Source organism: Paramisgurnus dabryanus, chromosome 11 (assembly GCF_030506205.2).
Source record: "Paramisgurnus dabryanus chromosome 11, PD_genome_1.1, whole genome shotgun sequence".
NCBI lineage: Eukaryota > Metazoa > Chordata > Actinopteri > Cypriniformes > Cobitidae > Paramisgurnus > Paramisgurnus dabryanus.
In genome coordinates this window covers 9211389-9235191 of record NC_133347.1, presented here as the reverse complement: position 1 = coordinate 9235191, position 23803 = coordinate 9211389, and the positions used below count along the sequence as shown (strand labels likewise).

The window sequence follows — 23803 nt, the reverse complement described above, 5'->3', positions numbered from 1 at the left end:
AGAGTGTTTTAGTGCTGTGCACTAACACAACTATAATAAAACCGTGATGGGATCTTGTTTTCCTCGGGTGGAAATAGTGCTGACCAATGTCATTCCGGCTGCGACTCAGCAAACAGCTGACGATCTATCAGCCGCCCGCAGAACCGCTAAAATTAGGATCCTGAAAAAAGCTTGCAGTTTAACGGTTAAAAAATGCAAATGGGCGCCTTAATGTTGAGTGTGCTTTACTGTTTCTTTTCCCAACGCTTCCCTGACATTACCATAATAAGCCTGCAGCCGTTTCTATAACAGGCTGCCTAAACAAAGCGCAAGGCCCGAGATACTGGCACCGCTAGCTCCTTTATAGCGCTTATCACGAACAGAACAGAGTTACAGCTACAATGTGCCGGTTAACGGCACTATTCTCCTGGTAATCACTCCTGCCTTACGTAACTTTCTACCTGTACTTATCTGGGCTCAGCACACATGAAGCTAGAGAATGCTGAGTTTAATAATAACCGTGACACACAGAGCGAGCACGCAAGAAATGGTGGCAAGAGACTGCCACAGCCGGCCTGACAAAGCGCTTTCTACTGCACGCCCACCGTTCTGTTCTTCGACACTTACTGCATAGGAGAGAGAGAAAGAGAGAGAAGGGGGAAAATACTCCTTTGGGAATAAAGGAAAGCTCTGAAAAAAGCTCGGCTGTCAATGAAAGCTTTCTTTCTCCTCTGTCTCAACATAAGCACATTTTTAGTGGCTGTGCTAACTGTATCGGACATTTATTAAACTAGCGCGCTAAATGTGTTATGATGGAAAAAAGCGCACACCTCTCATCTTACTTTCTGTCTAATCAGAGAAAGAAAAGCGACGTCTCGATTTATGTAACGCAAGTTGCTGCCGCTACAGATGGTGTTTGAAAAGCCTCTATAAGGGAGGTCTTTAAAGACTCGAGCAGCTCTTTGCTTGGTTCTGCTGGTGCGCAGCTATAAATCCATCTGTTTCTCCTTGTGTAATTGGAGGCCAATGCAGTGATGACATGGCACACGTTTATAGTGCGATGATAGTGATAAGGACGAAACGTCTCGTTTTAATAAAGCCCGATAATGGCCGTTTACTTTGTAAGAGGCCTTTGCATTTTCCCTATTTATTTTCTCTAATGATTTTTTTTAAAAATCGAAAAAAAATTCTAAGCATTATCAGTATTTGTTTTTAATCAGTACAGCACATTTTGATTCGTAGCAATATTTTAAAATGGTAAAAAAGACAAGCGTTTTTGTGTACTGTACTAACTCATCCGAATTAGGCATTGTGAATGATGCAGTCAAATCCATTGCGAAAATATACTGTAACATGATTGACGCCATTTATTTACTGTTTTTTTGTCAAATTTGTGCATGAGATGTACTGTACGGATGTTTTCACGAACAAATTGTGATTCAACAAAACTTTTGTATCAGACTTTCTTCTAAATGTACGAAAAAATTCAAGAAAACCTAAAACAACTCGTACGCAATAATCACGTACGCTATAATTGAATACTAGGCTATAATTATAATGTTTATAATAATGTAAAATATATTATATTTTCTGTATTACATATATGTATCCATGGTCTATATTATTATTATTATATACATTATATTATACATTATTATAGCCTACTTATTTTTTCTACACATACAGTATAAAGAAGATGCGCGTAATGACAAATCTTTACGCTTTTCTTCTTTACTTTTTTTTAATATATATGAAAGCGTCGCTTAAGCCTAATGTAACCATCATGTAAATGTAATGAGAAGTCCAAATGTCAATCACTTGATCTCCTCTCTGTTTTATTTTAGATACAGATGTGCGTCAGATTTAATGTTACTCTGGTCGGTGGACAGCACTGGCTTCCTCCAGCGACAGCAAAACCTCCCAAATCTAAAATGCAATGCAAAAGGGAACTTTACCGATAAAAAATATGATCAGGGATTTCTTTTCCAGCTCTTTTGCTTCTATGACAAACTGCTCTAAAAAAATTTGTGGACCAGCGCTGCACGGCGGAAAGCCCTTATATGGAGCTGTTCTGGGCGTGTTTTATGCAAATTACCAACCTCCTGCACGGGGCCGCTCATGTAAAACACTCAAAATTCACTAACGTAAGAATAAATATAAGAAGAAATTCAAGCGCGTATGCATATGTTGTGAATTAGGTGTAAAGCTCTCGTGAGAAGTTCAAGTGTGCGTATAAATATGAAAAACGTATGCAATTATTAGTAAATGAGACCCATTTGACCCAACAATGGTATAAAACAACCCAGCATAAAACAACCCATCGTTGGTTAAATTACAATCTATTGGGTAATGTTCTCATCCCTTTTTGACCCAACGTGGATTAAAAATAACCCAACATTTTTAGAGTGTAGTGTAAGGTAATGAATTCTTTATGAGATGTGTAATACGTGTAATATGTATAGCAAACATTTCCAGAGTGGAGTTTGGTGTGGGTTAGATATATCATTTAAGTTTATTGCTCAATATTTAAATTCAAATGTATTATTTGTTCACCGCCTCAATTTAATTCACAGTTCTTTCTCATAGTAGGCCATATTTGTTATTGCTAAAAATCTTGTTTCGGACTAAAGTAATAAAGTTTTTTCTTTTGGAGCCTAACTGTTGTGCTCCATTATATTGTATATCACAGATCCATTGTGTTGGATACACTCATATCAACGTTGACCTTGGACATCAGCCTATTGTTAACCCATCCTGACAGCATGCTTGCACAGTGTAGTTAATGGAATTCAAGTCACGTGAAAATATCAATGAGCAAGAAAATCGAGAGAGGTAGAAAAGAAAAAGGGTAGCATTTCCACAAGCGGTGGTTTTTACTTAAGAGGCACAGCTTGTAGGAACCAGTGGTCTGGATCAATTGTATTTGCCCTCATTGATGGAACATGAATTGACTGCAAAGTAGACCCAGCAGAGCTTTTCTGAATATTTGACTATTGATCAAAGCCTCAAAGCTGACATTAGCATTAGGTTAAATATTAAGTGTAAGTAATTTTGCCATGAATTCAGCCAAATGCTTCACTGTTTGTTTTCACATCCCTGTAATTTACTCTCATTTTTCCAATAACGTTAAAACAAACAGACACGCCCTTGGGAATGAATCATAAAGATACAAGTGAGGAAAGGAAATAGCTTTCAGTCACTTCCACTAGAATACATTATCCACAGGGAGCGACTCTCTGACAGGGCAAACAGAGACGGTTACATGGCAGGCGGAACAGTGTTTCTGCTTCTTACCGACGCTCTACGCTTCCCTAATTGTTCTCGTGTTTTTTTTTAGATTTATGATTTATAATTATTTTAGAAAAGCAAATACACTGTTAGTTTAATGTGGCATATGTCTTTGTCTTTATTAATGACTTAGACTTGCAGTATTATTTTCTTGAAATTGACATGTGGAGGGATATGACAGGGAAATAGAACTGCCTTTACAAACATGTGTCAGTTTTGTTTTTTACTTTTTGTAGTCATGAAAATCTGTGCTAATGGGCATGTGCACTGTACAGCATTTGTCTGAATGAGTCCAAGTTAAATATGATTTTACAATAAGGGTTCCTGAAGGTTTGACAGCACACTTTCAGATAGTTGTGGACAAAGATATTGGCACCCATGGTTATAAGCAAGATTGAAAACTGTGAAAATAAATCTACTATGCAACGAGTTAAGTCGTCAATTAAGAGAAAACGCTTCCTTGCCAATGACGAGTATTTCCAGCAATCCACATTACCGCTATTATCCAACAGGTGGCGCTCTTCTGCAACTTATACAACCCGGAAGCAACGCCTCACGTGAAAGAGTAAGAACTCCGTGTATGTTTTGAGCGTCGCTCTGCATCTGATCCCTATCAAAAGTCTTTCACAAAAATGAATTTATCTCCGCTTTTTGCTCAGAATTTGGTGTTTTTGAAGAAACCTACCCATATTTGAGAGGTGATAAGAAGAGAATTACTGAAGGTAGAATGAAACTGTTTTTTTGTTTGGCGCGGAAAGAGTTAAGCTTTTTTTTAAAGTTTTTTTCAGTCATTGTAATTCCAGGTGCTGTCACCAGAAGGGTGGATCATGTTGTTGGTAAGTTAATCTGAACTGTCAACATTTAGGTCCTAAATGTCTAACTGCTTTTGACTCACAAGTCTTATCCCTTTTCAACAAATATTTTGTGTCCTGGATTAATGAGGAAATCTTACAGACATTTATTGTTTCTTTATCAGTCTATACCAGACAGTAGGCTAATATTATGTATCTGCCATAACATAACTTCCATACACACCTGTTGACTTCAGATTAAAACATGATATGGCATATTTATAAGCATTCACTGTAAAAAATATCCAACTTTAAAATGTTCATTCAACAAAGAACATTAAGTAACTTGAACAAAGATTTCTTTGTTGAAGGGCGTGAGTTGATTATTTTGTGTTCACTGAGTGAAAAGAGCATAATCATTCAGCTAACAAAGTTGGTTCAACTTTCTGGTGTAAGTTGACATTACTCAGTAAATTGAGTTAGGTGAACTACATCATCCAAGAGTTGAGTAAACTCAAAAAAGCTGTGCAGCAAGTTGCCTTGAAAATTTAAGTTAAGTCAACTTTTTTACAGTGTTTCACTTGTGAGGGCCACATTAAATATTTGCCCCCACAAATACAGGCAACGCTGTACACGCACATATACACTACACTCCCTGTTTGGCATTCGGGGCATCACAGAAGAGTTGTAAGATTTGCTCCATGTCTCTTTATGGCAGCCCTCAGCTTTGAAAAAAACCCTCCTTGTTTCTTAATCACCAGCATCTCAAGTTTAATTAGTCATTAAGCTTCCTCCTGCGCTCCGGTCTCTCCCGGGGAGCCTTCAGAGGGCCAAAGGAAGGATCTGTGTCAAGAGAGGAAGACCTCTGTGTGTGTGTGGCCACGCAGCAGTTCCTTAGATAACGTTCGGCACCGCTGGAAGGTGGAGTACATTTTCCTGTGGCTTATGCGGTATTGTTTGCATGGCGAGTGCTGTTATGAATTATGCAGTTTGAGAAATATTAAATGTGTATGAAATGCTGCTCCATGACCGGCGGTTGGTTTATTCGTGATTTTGGAGGAAGCATACACCAAAATGGGTGGATGCTTTAAAACAGACTTATCATTTATTTTGTTATGGACTCTGTTCACATTTCTTGAGCTGATCAACGAACATGTGCTTAAGATAAAATTGAAAAATTATATAGATGAATAATCAACTAGTCGGTACTTGACCTTGGTGACTAATCCCCCATTAAGTGGACTAATGATGACACATGCATGCAAAATATAGGCTTGAATAATTATGCAACAAATCCATGCTGCAGCATTCTGTATTCTTAAAATTAATTTGTTCCCCCGTGTGCCCAGTATTGGCTGTAACCATACCGACTGTATGCCAAATCTTGAAATATTTGTGCTTTGTAAATGTGAATGTGTTTTTTCTGCATAATTTAGGGTTTATGAATGCGAAAGTGAAAAGGGGTCCCACTGATACCTGTGACCTGGTCAACTAGAATGCGGGAGGTGATTATCCGTCCGTACTGGGAGAAGAGCTGTTCCAGCTCCTTTTGGGTCATGGTCTTGGGTAGCCCGCTCACGTACAGGTTGGCGTCACGGATGGAAGCTGAACTGGGCCGTGCATATGACACCTGTAAGGCAACAGACACATTGATAATTTAAAAGCATTATATGAATATAGTGCTTTGTGGGGCAGGATTGTATAATGAATATTTTATTTGCGTCATTACTCTGAGATGTGCATAGAAGTTATTAAAAGAAAAATCTGTTGATATATATTGGTGTTTATTGTGTATCATTGCTTAAAAATAAAAAACGATTAAATGTCATTTTAATTTAGCAAAAACAGTGCCAGATACATACCTAGATTAATTCAAATTAGATTTTATTGTATTTTAATTATTGCGTTAAACATTGACATTTACTTTCAATAGGCTAAAAAATATTAAATGCTAGAATTATCTATATTGCTTAGCTTTAGGATAAACAATTAATCAATTTGGCTTTTGGACGCATCTGTTCATATCATTTTTAGGCAACATTTGCCAACATTATAAAAATAATAAAGGTCTTGAATTGGCAGGATGCAATGTTCAGATGCTGCTGGTCATCTGTGCACCTGTTCTGTCTCTGATGGTCTCTCTGACAGCACGAAAGAAAATACCCCCTAAACCTCCAATCAAGATCAAAGCAAAATTCTGTTTACTTACTAGAATAGCATTAGAAACTGACAGAGATTTTCTGTCATGCACTCTCTCATTTACAAACTACATCTTGACAGCTTTACAAACAAAAGTGAATAGCACTAACCTGTTAACGATAAAGAATGATATACTTAAATGTATTACTAAAAGAGTTAATACGCCATATAGATGAATGAATAGTACATTTAATAAAAAAAAAATATGACCTTGTGCTTACTAAGCCCTAGAAACACAATTGAGTGGAAGCTCAGTTTAAAAAAAGAATTAAACAAAAGAGCCACATATTAAATAAAACTATGCGCAAATGATGAAGGCTGATCTGTTTTCTGCATGTGTGTGTGTGTGTGTGTGTGTGCGTAAGAGAGATGGCTGACTGTCATCTGTGATGAATAACACTTTGGAACCTTCTGTTTGTGCCTGTAGTGAGAGCCAAGCTATGAAGCGATTTTATTCTCATTAATTATTCTAGTGTAAGAGACGATGCACACATGCGTAGCCAGTTTCATATGCATAAACCTAAATCACGTGCACGAAGTAGGGATGCGCGGGGCAAAAACTAACGCGGGGTTAGTTGTAACACAGACTGTTTAAATTGTTGCACAAGGTTTAGCATTTTGGTTTTCCGGTATTTTTTTCACGCTTGCCAAAAGACGATCTCACGGAAATGATTGGAAATGTATAATGTTTTTACGAGAGTTTTTGATGAACGAGTGTTTTGGTGGCATGCAAGTAAATTTTTTCATCGTATGTTTTTTTTCGGTTTCTAAGTTGGGTCTGTAAGATACCAAATCCAATGCTATGCCATAATAATCAGTGTCTTGTTGACTAAAACATAGCATCGTTTTGAAATATGTCTGCAGCTCTTAGCAACTTTTTTGGTGGGCTTGAAAATATTTTGACCAAGCGGGGTTAATTGTAACGCTGTGTTACAACTAACCCCTCAGCATTTACGATATGAAAACTGCTAATGTTAGCGTAATTCTTGCCGTTGTTTTAAATAGGCTACACACGAATGATTGCTAGCTGCCATCAAAATAAATGTGCCTGTCTTATCAAAAATCGTGTGTCAAATGTATTTTTGTTCATATCTTTAATATTGATTGAATAAGGTCATGTCAAAGATTGAAATCATAATGAAATGAATGGCTTAATCAGACTTTGATGCTCATTATCTCAGAATTAGATTTTTAAAACTGTAGTATGGTTATTACAGACTGGGTCACATATAAAAAAAATTTTTTTGTCATAATTGTGCTGCTTTTTCTCACATATGTAGATATTTGTATCCATTTATAATTAAACTATTGTTAGAAAAGGGCTGGATGAATGAATACAGTGTGGATACCTGTCTATTATAGACAGATATATAAACAATATCCAATTCAAGTATATAGACAAAATAGTATTCAAATAATGGCCTGCAAACTTAATTTTTAGCAAGTTTTACAACTAACCCCCTGCCCGTTACAATTAACCCCACCTATGGGGTAAGTTGTAACGTTTGCACTTCTGTCACGTTTGGTGTAATTGTCCAAGAATGGTAAGTACTAGAAACAAACTTCAAATGTTCATTTGTTACAGAGATGTGTGTGTTGCCTGTGTAAAAATAAAATTAATCAAACTCAAATATTTTTTGAAGGATTAAGCCAAAACCAAAAAGCGTTATGTTGTGACCTGCTCTCCCCTATATATAGAGACAGCAACAACATAAACATCTACTTAACTTTGGTAGACTTACACAAAGAATCAATAACAACAGAGTCCCTCTAGAGTAGATCAAGCAAAATAAATAACAAGAAAATTGCCTTTTGCTAAAGCATATAAACTACCACACTGAGCTACCGTTACTATGTTAAATTATTGTATACAATATTAGCTACACATCCTTGAATTCTTGCCTGGCTTGCCAAACCTCCTTTGTACAGCAATGACGCATGCTCACAGTCTTCCCTCATCTTTATGAAACCGATTATTTTTATTTTCGACAAGGTCTTTGTTCCAGAGGTATAAATGCCAGACCGACAAACAACACAGAAATTAACTTTGGGTCTGGCACGTAACCGTGGCAAAGCAATACTGTCAGGAGAATCTTAAAGGGATAGTTCACCCAAAAATGAAAATAATGTCATTAATGACTCACCCTCATGTCGTTCCAAACTCGTAAGATCTCCGTTCATCTTCTGAACACAGTTTAAGATGTTTTATATTTAGTCCGAGAGCTTGTTGACTCTTCATTATAAATCAATGCACGGTATACTGTCCATGTCCAGAAAGGTAATAAAAACATCATCAAAGTAGTCCGTGTGACATCAGTGGGTCAGAATGTGTTGAAGCATCGAAAATACTTTTTGGTCCCAAAATAACAAAAATTACGACTTTATTCAGCATTGTCTTCTCTGTGTGTCTTGTGAAGTGCATGCGCGAGACTAAAGTCATGTGATTGCAGTAACACGCATGACGTGTTATACTCAGACATGTTTGCAAAGTTTTTTTTCCAAACTTACAGCATGTGTCTCCCTCAGACTGTAAATGAAGCTCGGGCGCAAAAAACCAGATAACACGTCATCCGCGTCATACGTCATCTGCAGTCACCGTGCACAGATCTTGTTACAGCAGACTAAATGTAAAACATCTTAAACTGTGTTCCTAAGATGAACGGGGGTCTTACGAGTTTGAAACGACATGAGGGTGAGGCATTAATGACATTATTTTCATTTTTGGGTGAACTGTCGCTTTAAATAACACACATGCACAATCCAAGGATATTCACATGTGACGATTTGCACATTCACATTCCATGATAAGCTGTTTTGTGCATAATTATACATCTATAAATTGTATTTAGCATTTTTGAAACATATTTTATGAGAATATAATTTTATTTTATGCATGTGAAGGTTTTTTTATGTATACAGTATATATACTCTGTGCATGAGAATCAGGTTTTATGTGTGCGAAATTGCCTATGCATGTGTGCATCGTATCTTATGCGTGAATAATTAATGAAACTAAAATCGCTTCATACAAGCCATCTATAGCTCTCTCACTCCCGCATTCTCCACATGCTCTAATATCAGCGTGCTGTGCTTACTAGCACCTTGGACAGCTCTCTTCCCACAACACTCTCTCTATCTCTCCATCACACGCTCACACTGAACAACACTCTCTCTATCTCTCCATCACAAGCTCACACTGCACGTTCTCACCCGTCTTAACTCGTTGAACCCGACAGCACCTTGGACAGATCCTGTCACACTTTAAAACACACTGCATTTTTTTTTCAACAGCACACACCCCTGGCTTTCTCTGTTCTGACAAACATAGCGCTATTTTCACTGAACTGCACTTTTTAAATTTAAATTGCAGCAACACTTATACCATAGGTTGCATTTGTTAAATGCATTGGCTAACATGGACTGAACAATATAGTTTTAACATTTATTAATCTTTGTTAATATTAGTTAATGCTAATATAAATGTTTATGTTATTTTTTCATTTAAGAAACCTATGCAGTAAAAGTATTGTTCATGGTAGCTCATGCATTAAACCAATGTTAACAAAGTGTGTTAGCACTATTTCTTTAACATCACTACTGTAAATTTTTTTTACACAAATGCTTGGGGTTAATTAAATATCTTCAGAGTGAGCCGTCAGTTTAGTGGCTCGGTCTGGATTATCTAAATGAGAAGTTTGTGTCAACAGATTGAATTTTCTTGTTGACTCCACGTATTCCTCACCCAATAAATTGCCAGTCAGATTTCTCTCCTTCATTCTCTATCTCTCCGTCTTTCTTGTTACAGCAGATCAGTTTTAATTCTAGACGGAGAGATGTTTCTATCTCCCTGCCCTTTTAATGCTCACGTCAGTTTAATCTATTCCCATTAATGGTTGAAGCAGCCTTTCCATCTCATATTTTCATTAGTTCTGACATTTGGGCAGCAGAGCCATCACAGGCTGTTACACTGCTACAAATGCGGAGCTAAACATGCTAAACACTCCGCCATAATCTCCTGAAATCCACTTAAATGGAAAAGGCAAAATGCACAGAACCCTGGCACACTCTTCCCTTCTTGTCTTTCTTTCCTCTTTTTTTCTTGCTTTTTTACCCTGTCAAGCAGATCCAGATGTCGGATCTATCAACACCCTGTCTGCTGTGAGGAGTGTGAGGGTGTTGAGTGTGCGTGTGTGTGTGTATCTCGCAGCACAAGGCTGTGCTCTTCTCAACCTCAGTGGGATTTCTCCTATCACCTCGACAGCAAGGCAAAGCCAGAGTTTTGCTGAGAAATGGAGAAGTGTCATGAAAATGTGTGTGAAGGTTGGGACTGTATAGAAACTCTTTCTAACACACTCTCATCTCACTCATTATATTAACTAGGAAGAAGCAGCAAAATGCTGCTTTTTGATCCATCAATGCTTAAAGGAATAGTTCACCCAAAAATGAAAGTTCTGTCATGATTTACTCATCCTCATGTTGTTTTAAACCTGTATGAATTTCTTTTTTCTGATGAACACAAAAGAAGATATTTTGAGAAATGATAATAGTGTCCATTGACTTCCATAGTAGAAATAAAAAATATGATGGAATTTAATGGGTACCGTCAACTGTGTGTTTTCCATCATTTATCAAAATATTTTCTTCATCATTTATCACAATACTTCCAAAATATGTTTTTCCTACTATGGAAGTCAATGGACACTATATGCTGTGTGTTTACCATTTTTTGGAAGTGTTTGGAATTTTTCAGCAAAAAAAAAAAATAGCCCATATTTTACTCCCTTATGCCACACATTCTTAGATGTATATGACTCTCTTGCCACTGTTTTTAGCTTTTCACTGGCATTGGATAGTGCCCCATTTTTAGATTCTCATTTTTAATGAAATATTGCATTGCCCTTTCCAGGGTTCTAAATTAACACCCGCCAACCCGCCAAATGCGGGTAAAAATTCATTTTGGCGGGTGTTAATAAAAACTTACTAGCCAGTTTGGCCGGTGATGCATGAGGCATTGCATGCAAGATACATAAAGCTTCGTTCTCGGACATTTATCCCTCTGGCAGAACTTCCTACATTTCCCATGAACACTGTGCCGCAATGCGACGTGATGATGTTTATAAGCAGTTTGCAGCGAAACCAGCGCGAGAAACCATGGAAACGAGTGGAGCGCGTCCACCAGAAAACAAAAGGAAGAAGGAGAACGAACGGGCAGACCAGAGAGGATAGACTCAGAGCCATAGAAAAACTGGATAGCGGTGTCGCCACACCCCTTTACTGGGGCATGTGATCCAGTGTAAATCTTTTGTGCCCAGGTGTAAATCTCAAGTTTAAATTTTAGCAGTTAACTAGTGTATTCCTTAACAAAGATAATAGCGGAAAAAACAAATCTATATGCAATGAAGTTACCCAATTTACGCTTGTAAAGCGACGAAGCAGTCGCACTGACGCGAGCACGCATGTATCCATGTCCACGCGCGTCTTTGCGTTCCTCCGCACGCGCAACTGCATCTAAAAGGTGACGCCACGCGAATGAGTAATTGTGAAAACATGACGAGAAGTAAGTTTCTAAATAATGATGCTAATCTTATTTTGACTCGATCATATTGGCTTATTTGATGGACATCAGAAATGTTTTGTGCAAAGCAGGGAAAGGGAAGCAGAAAGGAGAGATGATGAGTTTAAGGGAGGTAAGACAAACAACATCCTCACCCTGTCAGGTCTCAAACATTAGAAGAAAAATCTCAGGAAACCCTCTTGTCAAGTCTATAGAATTGCATTGTTGCTGAGAAAATCAACAGATGTGTGTGTTATACTGTTCTGTATCTTCAGATATGAAATTAATATTTAGTTTACTAATATTTAACTCTAGGACACTAACTTACATAACAGTTAGCAGTAACTTTGACTGAGATTATTTAGTATAGCAGTCATAAAATGACTGGTTTATTAAAATATTCTTGTAAAAATAAGTTATTAATCATTGTCATCATTGTAGAAAATATTTCTCTGCTGTCATTATTACCAAACCTTTTCTGCCATGTATGCCTTCAAACATGTTAATAATGTTAGGTATGATGAAGATTATACTTAAATATTTTTAAATACATATTTATCTTTCACAGTAACTGTTGCACTGTAGAATAGTCGATTAAGCAAATTACATTGTATAGAAGTGTTGCACACTTCTTGCACACAGCAGGCTTTCAAAAAAAGTCAGCAAAAAATGGGAGGCCTGTGCCCCAGTAAAGCTTTATGTCTATCGACAAAGAAATGAAGAAAGCTTATGTTTCATCACAAAAATGTTGTCATGTTTTGTCAGGATTCAGTCACATGCACGCGAAAGAAAAAACTAATTGTTGTATTCAGTGGCACTCATAATTTCTCTTATTTTCACCGGAAAAAATTTGGCTAGTGGAAATGCTGATTGGCTGGTAACTTTAGAAAGTTACCAGCCACTTTGGCTGGTGGACAAAAAAGTTAATTTAGAACCCTGGCCCTTTCTAAAAAAATATCCATGTGGGTCACTTTTTTAATTCTTGTGCCCTCATAAACTTTAATCAAAATCTAAAAATGTACCTCTGCCCTCTTGTGGCGACCATTCTCTGATGATGTCAGCTAGGCAGCTGCAAAATTCATTTTTGAATGAAACACCTTTTTTTCTATATCCAATCAATACACAGTAAAAACACAAGCCACTCCTGGTATTTTGCGATATTCCGTCTCACCTGAAAATACGTCATAATACAAAAGTAGAAAGTCGATAGCGACTTTCTGTTTATGGGGACTTTAAAGCAACACCAAAGAGTTTTTTTATACCTTAAAATAACGTTTCCAAAAAAGTTTCAGTCGTTCATCCACTTGAAACAGGGTGAGCGGCACTTTCACTTTGCTTTGCAGCCCTCTATCGGCCAAAACCGCACTAAAGAAGTTTCCAACCGTCGGGTCGCGGTCCTTTAGTTCGAGTAAAAACTACAAAAACTTGCTTTACCGCAGACCTACAATCCAATCAGGGCCAGCTTTGCTGCAGTAGGCTAAATTATGTACGACAGTGGTAATGGACAATTCCGCTTCCAACCTGTAGGGGGAGCAAAGAGCAAAAACTCTTTAGTGTTGCTTTAAAGCTCCAAAAAGTGTATCCATCCATCCAAAACTAATCAGTACATTTATTAAATGTCTTCGGAAGTAAAGGGATGGGTTTTTGTAACGTTGAGTCAGAGGTCAGTCTTCCTCGTGATCACATGTATGGTTGTAGTTTATAAAGCTTAACATATAAATGTATCGCTTCACCTCTAAATACATTTAATAAGTATTAGTTGTTGTTGGACAGATTGTTTTTTGGAGCTTTAACAATGGGGCACTATCTACTCCAACTGTGGTTGGCTAAAAGAAAAAAGTCATATACACTTAGGATGGCTTGAGGGTGAGTAAAATATTAGCTATTTCATTGTAAATAAAGGTGCTTAATAGGATTATTAGCAGGGATAACACAGAAGAATGATTTTTTTTAGCTTTTAAAGGGACAGTACGTAGGATTTTCCCCATCTAGTGGTGAAATTGTATTTTGCATTCAAACGAATAGTGCTCTCTAGCGCCTCGCTTTTCCAAATGTGTGTTGCAACTACGGTAGCCGTTATGTACTCACTGATCTCCCTGTCCGTTTCAGCTGGTTCATGTGTTCTGAACAAAAACGCGTTGTGGAAACGCATTGGTAGGCTAGTGCTTTTTGTCCCTCTCTGCCATTATAGTTATGCTATCAATACAGCGAAACGACATGAAAGCTTCCTTCCCGTTCAATGTAAGTAAAGAGAAGAAATTCTAAGCTTACAAAGAAAAGTCAGATCATTAGCAGAGGTCATTTTACACCAATAAGGACATATTTATAAATAAAGACATTGATTTTGATTAATAAAACACTTAAAATCCTACTTACAGGCCCTTTAACAGTCTGTACAACCTTTTTCCTCTACAAAGAGTGTAGAGTACTACAGATTAGCTAATTTGCCCCCAAACCCACAATCATGCAGATTTTTTTTAAGCTTGTCTTGAAAACACACAGGCACCTTTCCTCACTTCCTGTCTCTTGTCTGAACAGCGTCTTATGAGAATCTAGGGGAGATATATATCACATCATCAGGGCTTATTTCAGCAGGAGGGCTCTCATAAACATCGCTCTTCCTTCTCCACTGAAAAAAGCGCAGGGAAATGCACTTGGGATAATTAGCCTTCCTGTCTTTTTCTATCTCTCATCCGTTGTAAGGGGGCTTTCACACTAGAAGTTTAGTATGAAACAGGGCACAGTTCGCATGAAAAACGTGTAATGTGAAATTTGTCATGCGGAGCCGGGAGCGCGCCGGGCTTGCAATGGAACTGTGCCGTGGTTCGCGTGAATCTGAAAGCACCGCGGACTCGCATGCGTACTAGCCAATGGCGTCGACCATTAGTTTCCACAACGCGCGATTCCCACGACAACTGACGGATTCCATATTCAGCATTCAAAAGCACAAATGCACAGCTGTTACTCTCTCTGATGTGCATGATAACAGCAAAATATAAAAAAAACAAAAAATATGCAGAGTTGTGTTGTGTTTTACATCCTTTTGTCTGTTCGCGTTGGTGATGACGTGAAATTAACACACCGGGGTTTGACAGAATCGAGTGAGTGTGAAACCAGACTTAAGCTGCAGGGGTCCTCAGGAAAATCCACACTCGGGCTCAAACCGCAGCAAATGAGCCCAGTGTAAAAACGCCCTAAGACACAGCTGTCTGTTGCTGTTAGATGGTCTGTATTCGTCCCAGCTCGTCGGGGGGTGGAGTAATGATAGAGGCTCTATAAGGAGAATGACCTTGGAACACACTTATTAGAAGTTATAAGACAGAGGTCTTTCTAGCTGTATTACAGCAGGAGAGGATCTTTTGAGAGGGCTGGTGTTGGTCAGAATAAGAGGTTTCGTGGAGTGCGGAGAGAAAGGAGGAGAGAGAGTCAGGAGGGGCGAGCGAGTAAGAGGTGTAAAAGAGAGATCTCAAAGAAGAGATAAAGACGTTGGTTATTCTAACCCATGCTGAGATGGACGGATGCATGGAGAGAAGGAAAATATGGAGAAAACGGGGTCTCGTTGGCAGCTTTTTCAATATCGCCAAAGTGTATACGGCAGTTCTATTCAGAAAAAAACTGAACATAAGTAGGGTTGAGTAAATAAGAAAGAAAGAAACTAAGTTAAAATGCAATATGTAGCAGAAGATATGGCATATACAATATATGAAATACAAATAAATAAATAACTTTTGTGGTGCCGTCAAGTGCTGTCTGCTGTCCTTTAGGTTAAGACATGTGATGGATAGCTAGCTGTTTCCCTCTCCGAAAATACATTTTAAAACTAGGAGAAAATAATGTACATCATTATTCAGGAAAATGGATTAGACTGACGTGTAGTGTACTAATCTAATTTAAGCATTTTCTTTTATTGAAATCGTTGTTTTCTGCCGAAAATATGTTCTGATTGTATTTTTTCTGAAAAGGTTTTATGCTCATTCCTGTATGTGTCTATGTGTGCATGGTTCGAGCTTTTGGCTGCATGTGTTTTGAGCAAGCACTTCAAAGAAGACAACTCTTGCTTCATTACCCACAAGTCTGTGGAAGATGTGAGTGTGGGTATAATGTGAACACATTTATGTCAGTTTGTTTGTTGGAGAGAGAGAGAGAATATGTTTAGAGTCATTATAATTAGAAACATCATAACAGTAGATTTACGACAGCTGCATTAGACGGCGCCAACGTGTTTAGTATTACACTAATGTTTCCTACAGAATTTTGATTTTGCATCATGGCTATATCAATACCCTATAGACGGTTTCAGCAGTAACAACATAAACAAGCAGCTTTCGTGGTCTACACTTAACTTCCGGTAAACTCCGCTAAGAATAAATAACAACAAAGTCCTTTAAACGTAGTTTATTTTATATAACAAGCAAAATACATAACACGTAGATTACCTAGAAAACCAAAACATTTGTTATTTTCAACAAGGTATTTGTTCAAGAGTTAAGTTTAGCAACGAGTCAGACCATTAAAAAAACTGAAACCGGAAGTAAAGTTCGGACCAGACACGTATAGCGGCACCGCACATGCGTCCGATGAAACCGTCTATAGGCCATTTGCGTGTTTGCGAACAGAGATGACGTTTTAAAAAGAATTTTACAGTTGAGTACATATATGAAGAGTTTCGTTGCAAAACGAGATAACTCCGTTTTTAATATTTTTGTCAAAACATGGTTATTATTATGTTATCATGTTATTATTTTGTTTTATGGTGCTACTTAGCTTTATTTTTTAAGTTATGAAGGTTTAAATCAAAACAAACCAACTGCAGTTGAATTGATATTAATTGGAATGCACAAAAAAAACCACAACCAAAAAAAAAAAAACAGAGTTATCTCGTTTTGCAACGAAACTCTTCATATGTACATAAGTACATACTGTATAAAAGCAGTACTATCATGTTTTTATATAATACCATTTATTAAATATTTATTAAATAATCCTGTTTTCTATTATTTCTTTCTCACATGTTTGTTCTAAACTAATACTTTGTTATTAAAAAACTATCATGTTAACATACAAATTAATAAGCATAGGCCTGTTTATATATTAATAACACTTTACATCATGTGTGTGTTATATTTATATATTTATTAAGTATGTAAACATAATAATTTTAGAAAAAAAACAGGAAGAAGACATAGGCTAAGATAAAAAGAAATAATAGAAAACGGAAAAATTATGAAATATTTAATAAATGTAATATTATTGCTTTTTGTATAGACGGTTTCAGCAGTAAAAACATAAACAAGCGACTGTCGTGGTCTGCGCGTAACTTCTGGTAAACTCTGCTAAGAATAAATAACAACAAAGTACTTTAAACGTAGTTTATTTATATAACAAGCAAAAAAACAACATAGATTACCTAGGAAACCAAAATTTTTCGACGAGGCATTTGTTCAAGAGATTAGTTGTGCAACTAGTCTGAACATTAAAAAAACGAAACCGGAAGTAAAGTTTGGATCCAGACCTCTATGATTCAGACGTGTATCGCGTCAGCGTACGTGCGTCCGATGAAACCGTCTATAACCCATTCAAATCTTTCATCTTTCTAAATAAATTATAAATGTAACATGATGAAAACGCATTAAAAAAACAAATAGAGTAGACTTCGACAGAACACCGAACATCTTCTCTAACTATTTTCTATTATAATTATTAAAAGATTTTCAGATGATTTCATTAGTACAGTCTGTCCATTTAAGGGCTTATTGCAACCATAAACACTTACGATTATCTTCAAATGGTGTCTTCGACGATGGTATTCTATATAAATGAAGGCCATTTTTTTTGGCATTCATATTCCGACACTCAACAGTACAACAAGACAATTTCTAGTGAGTTATCTTGCTCGTTTCACTTGTGTGTAATTCATTTCCACTGTTTTTCTGCCACCACATTGCACGTGCAGCTTGCAGTGACGTAACTGTGACGTCTACTCGCAAAAGGTCTATATTTGGCTTTTAATACAAATTTGAATGAATGTCAGTGTGAACGTTCACAAAGCCTAAAGTAAAACTAAAGCCAGTTATGAAATTAAATTGCAAGCAAAATTGCAAAAGATGAGTTAAGTGCAAATAACATATCAGACTTAAATTAAAATAAACATGCCTTGCGGTTAAGTTAATAAGTCAGAAAAAGACACTTAAAAAATTTGAGTGATTCAAACTCAGGCCTTTGTGACTCTTTTTGACCAAATGCATCAATGCATCATGGCAGTAGGTGGAAACCAAACACCTCTGATGTGTCTTTCCTGCTAAGTGTAGTGCTTTAACTGTGTGTTTATGTGTGTGTGTGTGTAGTGCTGCCTCCCAGGAAGTGTGTTTTGTCACCGAGAGAAGTGCCGCGTGGCAAGAAGCTGTGATGATCGGCAAATACACACAGAGTGAGTCATTCTGTCTCTGATGGATTCTAAGCTGATGCTGAAACCAGTAGTAAAAACACTGCTGGCCAACACACACACATCTACACACATACAAGCTGCCATTTTGAAAACCGTCCATGTTTGAGAGTTTTGTGCTGTGCTTTTTCACAAACGGATATGACAACTTTCTTCTTTACCCTCTTTTACTTTTCCACACACAAATGCACAAACACACACATTTCCTTTTGCTGCCATGTTAAAATGTACTGAGCCGCTGAGACTGAGCGCTGTATTTTCATAAGCAGACGAAATCCAATCTGATTAGATTAGGGCGGATGTAAGTGAGAGGTCTGGGATTATAGGCCAGATGATAACAACACACACACAGGCAGATTAAGTTGTGAGCGGCATTTGGAATTGACTGTTAAACCAGCTGCTGCTTCTTAATTTACCTCTAAGAAAAACGGATGCCATCGGATTTTAACAGAGTAAAGTTTCTCTCTCAAATTTAACAGAATATAATAGTTTATAGAGTAATAGATCAGAATATAATAGATCAGATTTGTAGGCTATAGAATAGAATAGAATAGAATAGAATAGAATAGAATAGAATAGAACAATATTTTATTGATCAGAATAGAACTGAATATTATAGATCAGAATTTTTTTTACAGAATAGTATATAAATAAAGATTATAGGTCAAAATACAAAAGAATAGAATGGATCAGAATAGAACATAAAAGATCAGAATAGTATATAACAGAATGTTATTGGTCAGCTATTATATATAAACAGTAGAGTTGAATAGGTCGGAATGGAATCATTCGGAATGGAATTAAATAGGTCAGAATGGAATGTAATTGGTCGGAAAAGAATGTAATAGGTAGGAATGGAATGGAATAGGTCGGAATAGAATGTAATAGGTCGAAATGGAATGGAATAGGTCGGAATGGAACAGAATAGGTCAGAATGGAACAAAATGGAATAGGTTGGAACAGAAGGGAATAGGTCGGAACAGAACAGAACGGAATGGAACAGAATATTATAGGTCAAAATGAAATAGAATAGAATGGATTAGAATAAAAATAATAGAACAGAATAGTATAAAACAGAATATTATTGACAAAAATATTATATATGTAGCGTAGAACAGGTCAGAATATAATAGAATAGAATAGGTCAGAAAAGAATAGTTTAGAATAGAATAAATCAGATAAGAATAGATAAGAAATAAATAGATCAGAATCAAATACAATATAATGGAATAGGTCAGAATAGAATGGAATATAATAGAATGGAATGGAATAGAATAAAACAGAATAGTATAGATCAAAATGAAATAGAATAAAATAGAATGGATTAGAATAGAAAATACTAGATCAGAATAGTATAAAACAGAATATTATTGACAAAAATATTATATATGTAGAATAGAATAGAATAGAATAGGTCAGAATAGAATAGTTTAGAATATAATAAATCAGAATAGTAAAGATAAGAAATTAATAGATCAGAATCGAATAAAATATAATGGAATAGGTCGGAATGGAATGGAATGGAATGGAATAGGTCGGAATGGAATAGGTCAGAATGGAACGGAATAGGTCGGAATGTAATAGGTCGGAACGGAATGTAATAGGTCGGAACGGAACGTAATAGGTCGGAACGCAACAGAATAGGTCGGAACGGAACAGAACAGAAAGTAATAGAACGGAATAGAACAGATTATTATAGGCCAAAATGAAATAGAATAGAATGGATTAGAATAAAAATAATAGAACAGAATAGTATAAAATAGAATATTATTGACCAAAATATTATATATGTAGAGTAGAACAGGTCAGAATATAATAGAATAGGTCAGAATAGAATAGAATAGAATAGAATAGAATAGAATAGTTCAGAATAGAATAGAATAGAATAGAATAGAATAGAATAGAATAGAATAGAATAGAATAGAATAGGTCAGAATAGAATAGAATAGAATAGTTCAGAATAGAATAGAATAGAATAGAATAGTTCAGAATAGAATAGAATAGAATAGTTCAGAATAGAATAGAATAGTTCAGAATAGAATAGAATAGAATAGAATAGGTCAGAATAGAATAGAATAGAATAGTTCAGAATAGAATAGAATAGAATAGAATAGAATAGAATAGAATAGAATAGAATAGAATAGAAGAAAAGAATAGAATAGTTCAGAATAGAATAGAATAGAATAGAATAGAATAGAATAGAATAGTTCAGAATAGAATAGAATAGAATAGAATAGAATAGAATAGAATAGAATAGAATAGAATAGGTCAGAATAGAAGAGAATAGAATAGAATAGGTCAGAATAGAACAGAATAGAATAGTTCAGAATAGAATAGAATAGAATAGAATAGAATAGAATAGAATAGAATAGTTCAGAATAGAATAGAATAGAATAGAATAGGTCAGAATAGAATAGAATAGAATAGTTCAGAATAGAATAGAATAGAATAGAATAGAATAGAATAGAATAGAATAGAATAGAATAGAAGAAAAGAATAGAATAGTTCAGAATAGAATAGAATAGAATAGAATAGAATAGAATAGAATAGTTCAGAATAGAATAGAATACAATAGAATAGAATAGAATAGAATAGAATAGAATAGAATAGGTCAGAATAGAATAGAATAGAATAGAATAGGTCAGAATAGAATAGAATAGGTCAGAATAGAATAGAATAGAATAGAACAGAATAGAATAGTTCAGAATAGAATAGAATAGTTCAGAATAGAATAGAATAGAATAGAATAGAATAGAATAGTTCAGAATATAATATAATATAATAGAATATAATAGAATAGGTCAGAATAGAATAGAATAGAATAGAACAGAACAGAATAGAATAGTTTGGAATAAAATAGTTTGGAATAGAATAGTTCGAAGAGAACTATAGAATTGGTCAAAATAGCATGGAATAGAACACTCTATAACAAAATATTATACATCAGAATAGTATAGAACAGAACATGACAGATCTTTTTACAATTATTATTTTTTTCAGTTCGAAAGACATATTTAGGCATCTATTCAGCGTGTCCACATTATTTCATTATACATTCAATTTCCATGTTTTCTGTGACTTCATGATTTGACATTTGGAGATTCATTTACATATCAATTACACTATTTCCCCCCTTTTCTTCCTTCACTTGCTTTCCTGTTTCCTTCTGCATCTTAATGAGTGAGATTTGCCTCCTCTCTTTTTGTGCTGCCGTGTCTGCGCCCAGCACGAGCCAGCGTACGCCACATGCACTAATCACTGCAGCCTCGCTGGCAGAAACCAGTGACAAGAAACATTCACAGAATTGATTGGTGCAGTCCGGAGAAATGGCGACTGAGAAAACGCTCTCACCTAAATGAGATGTTGTTCCGTTACCGTCTGTTATCTGTTACGTTTGGATAGGTTCAATCCCAGGTGAGGGTGACCTGTTAACTGGAGAGGTACTGAGAGAACCTCATCAACACTGTGCCCTTAAGCGAAGGGCCCTGGCGCCAGGGGGGCCGCTCTGCAATTACTGTAATGTGGGTTTCTTTGGATGAAAAGTGTTTGGTAAACAACAGGCGGGCAGTCTCCTAACAACATGAACCTTTATGTAGATCCAAACAATTAGACGTATTCATTCAAGCATGCATACAAAGACGCCAAAATACAGCTGTTGTATGGTGTAGCTGTTTTACACGTTAATTTACTGTGCCCTAATTATAACATAAGGTAAGAGATGTGCGCAATTAATCATGATCTAAATGATTCGCTTTAAATATAAATGTAAGCTTTAAATAGAATCTTGTCTGTGTTTCTACAATTTTGCATTTAACCCCAACTGATACTTTTACCATTCTTACATAAAAAGGAAGAAGCATAACAAAATAGAAATTGGATTAATTTGATTAATTAAATGGCATATCATGTAATTAATTTTAATAATTGCTGTTGATTCGCAACCATAGTGTTTACGCTTTACTTTTTCACTTAACAGCTTAGCAAACATAAACACTGGTTATGATTTTTATTCATTTAAAATTAAAATATATTAATATAAATAAAAATAAAAACAATACTGAGACAAACCAGGTTGCATTTCCTATACCAGACATATCATTTTGTTCCATTGTTTATGTTTTAACAAAATATTAAAACTATTTGATGTTTAAAGATCTGCCAGTGTTTGGATTTTAAGCAGGCACCTTTTAATTCCTTGCACTTGTGACACTAGTGTGCACGTTATGTTTTTTTTTAGTGTGGTCACTTACCTTAATAGTTTTGGTTTGAAGTCTGAGTCCATTTAATGTGTTGATGGCTTTCTCTGCATCTTTTGGGTCAATGTAGTTCACAAAACCATAGCCAAGACTTTGCCCTGAAAAAAAGAAACGAAAGAACAAATATTTTAACTTTAACATTTTTATACAGCATTCCAGTGACCACCCTTTTTTATCCTTACCAACTCTTCAATTAATTTAAAAAGAACTATAAACGATGCATCAAAGCATATCTTATAAAAACGCAATGTATGTAGCCTGAGTAGCTCTGACTGGTGTGTGTTTATGTTTAGATTGCGAGCATTAGGCATAAGCCTCTCCTGAAACCGCTGACAGAGCCTTTTGCAGAATTATTTTAATTTAACCTCTCCCAGCCGTATCCTGCTCTTCCAGAGGCGAGGCAGCCATCAGCTGCTATTTGACTGCTGCTTTGACTAAAGGGCTGGGTGGTACTGCTTTTTTCACCACTTTCCTTCGCTCTTTTAAGATCCCGCCACACAAGTGCAGTGGAACTGAAGAACAGCGCTGCACTTATCCTCATTAATAGAAACAGACAGAGCTAAGTCCACAGCGTACACACAAAGTGAATCGTAAATGCGAAACAGCGCTGCGCCAAACAAACATGAGCTAAAGCTTGGCAGATTCCGCGGGGGCCGAACGGAGAACCTCTCGTTTCATACATCATGTCTTCTTACTATTCTTTTTGGATTAAAGAGGATTACCAATCCATCTATCTTTTATTAAGACCAGAGTCTGAACCGGGAATCTGACAGGAGGTGATGCAGCACTATTCAAACCGAGAGGCCAGTTTGACACTTGCGTTCCCAAGCTTTTAAAATTAAATAAAATCGGTGTGATCCCAGAAATCATTTGATCATGAGGAGGCCTAATGGAAATTTCTCTGTTTTTTAAAGGTGTTTTGTACGTCTTATAATCCAGTTTATTTTGCAGATACAATTTGCAAGCCACTTTTAGGTTGATTCCTTTATAAAAGTGTAATCTTTGTAAACTTTTAAAACATTGCTGTACTTGTTGAAACATTCTGACCAGCTTGACATAACATTGGCTCAGTCAATATGATTTAGTTTAAGGCAGGAGTATTGAATGGCATGCCATATGGATAAAACTATATATAAAATATATATTTTTGGCAAATTGTCCCTTTCACACATACAGTCTTTACTGGTAAATTGCAGTTAACAGGTCATGTGTGAAAGGAACCTTTCTGGTAAATCCGTGCTGCCAATTTACCAGTAAGAGAGGCTGTAAAATTACCAGTATTTTACCGGTAAGT

General features: G+C 36.2%; 1 protein-coding gene across 11 annotated transcripts in view; it reads right to left on the bottom strand.

The window, feature by feature from the left end:
• Positions 1-23803, bottom strand: part of elavl4 (ELAV like neuron-specific RNA binding protein 4) — a 98545-nt gene that overhangs the window by 16808 nt on the left and 57934 nt on the right. For 9 of the 11 annotated variants that reach the window (XM_065248480.1, XM_065248478.1, XM_065248482.1 and 6 more), the window contains 2 exons: positions 22504-22607; positions 5536-5688 (listed from right to left, as the gene is read on the bottom strand). In XM_065248480.1, coding sequence (XP_065104552.1) covers positions 5536-5688; positions 22504-22607 — 257 coding nt within the window. Of the gene's footprint in view, positions 1-5534; positions 5689-22503; positions 22608-23803 lie in introns of all 11 variants that reach the window. The other 2 variants (XM_065248481.1, XM_065248479.1) reach the window with 1 other exon arrangement.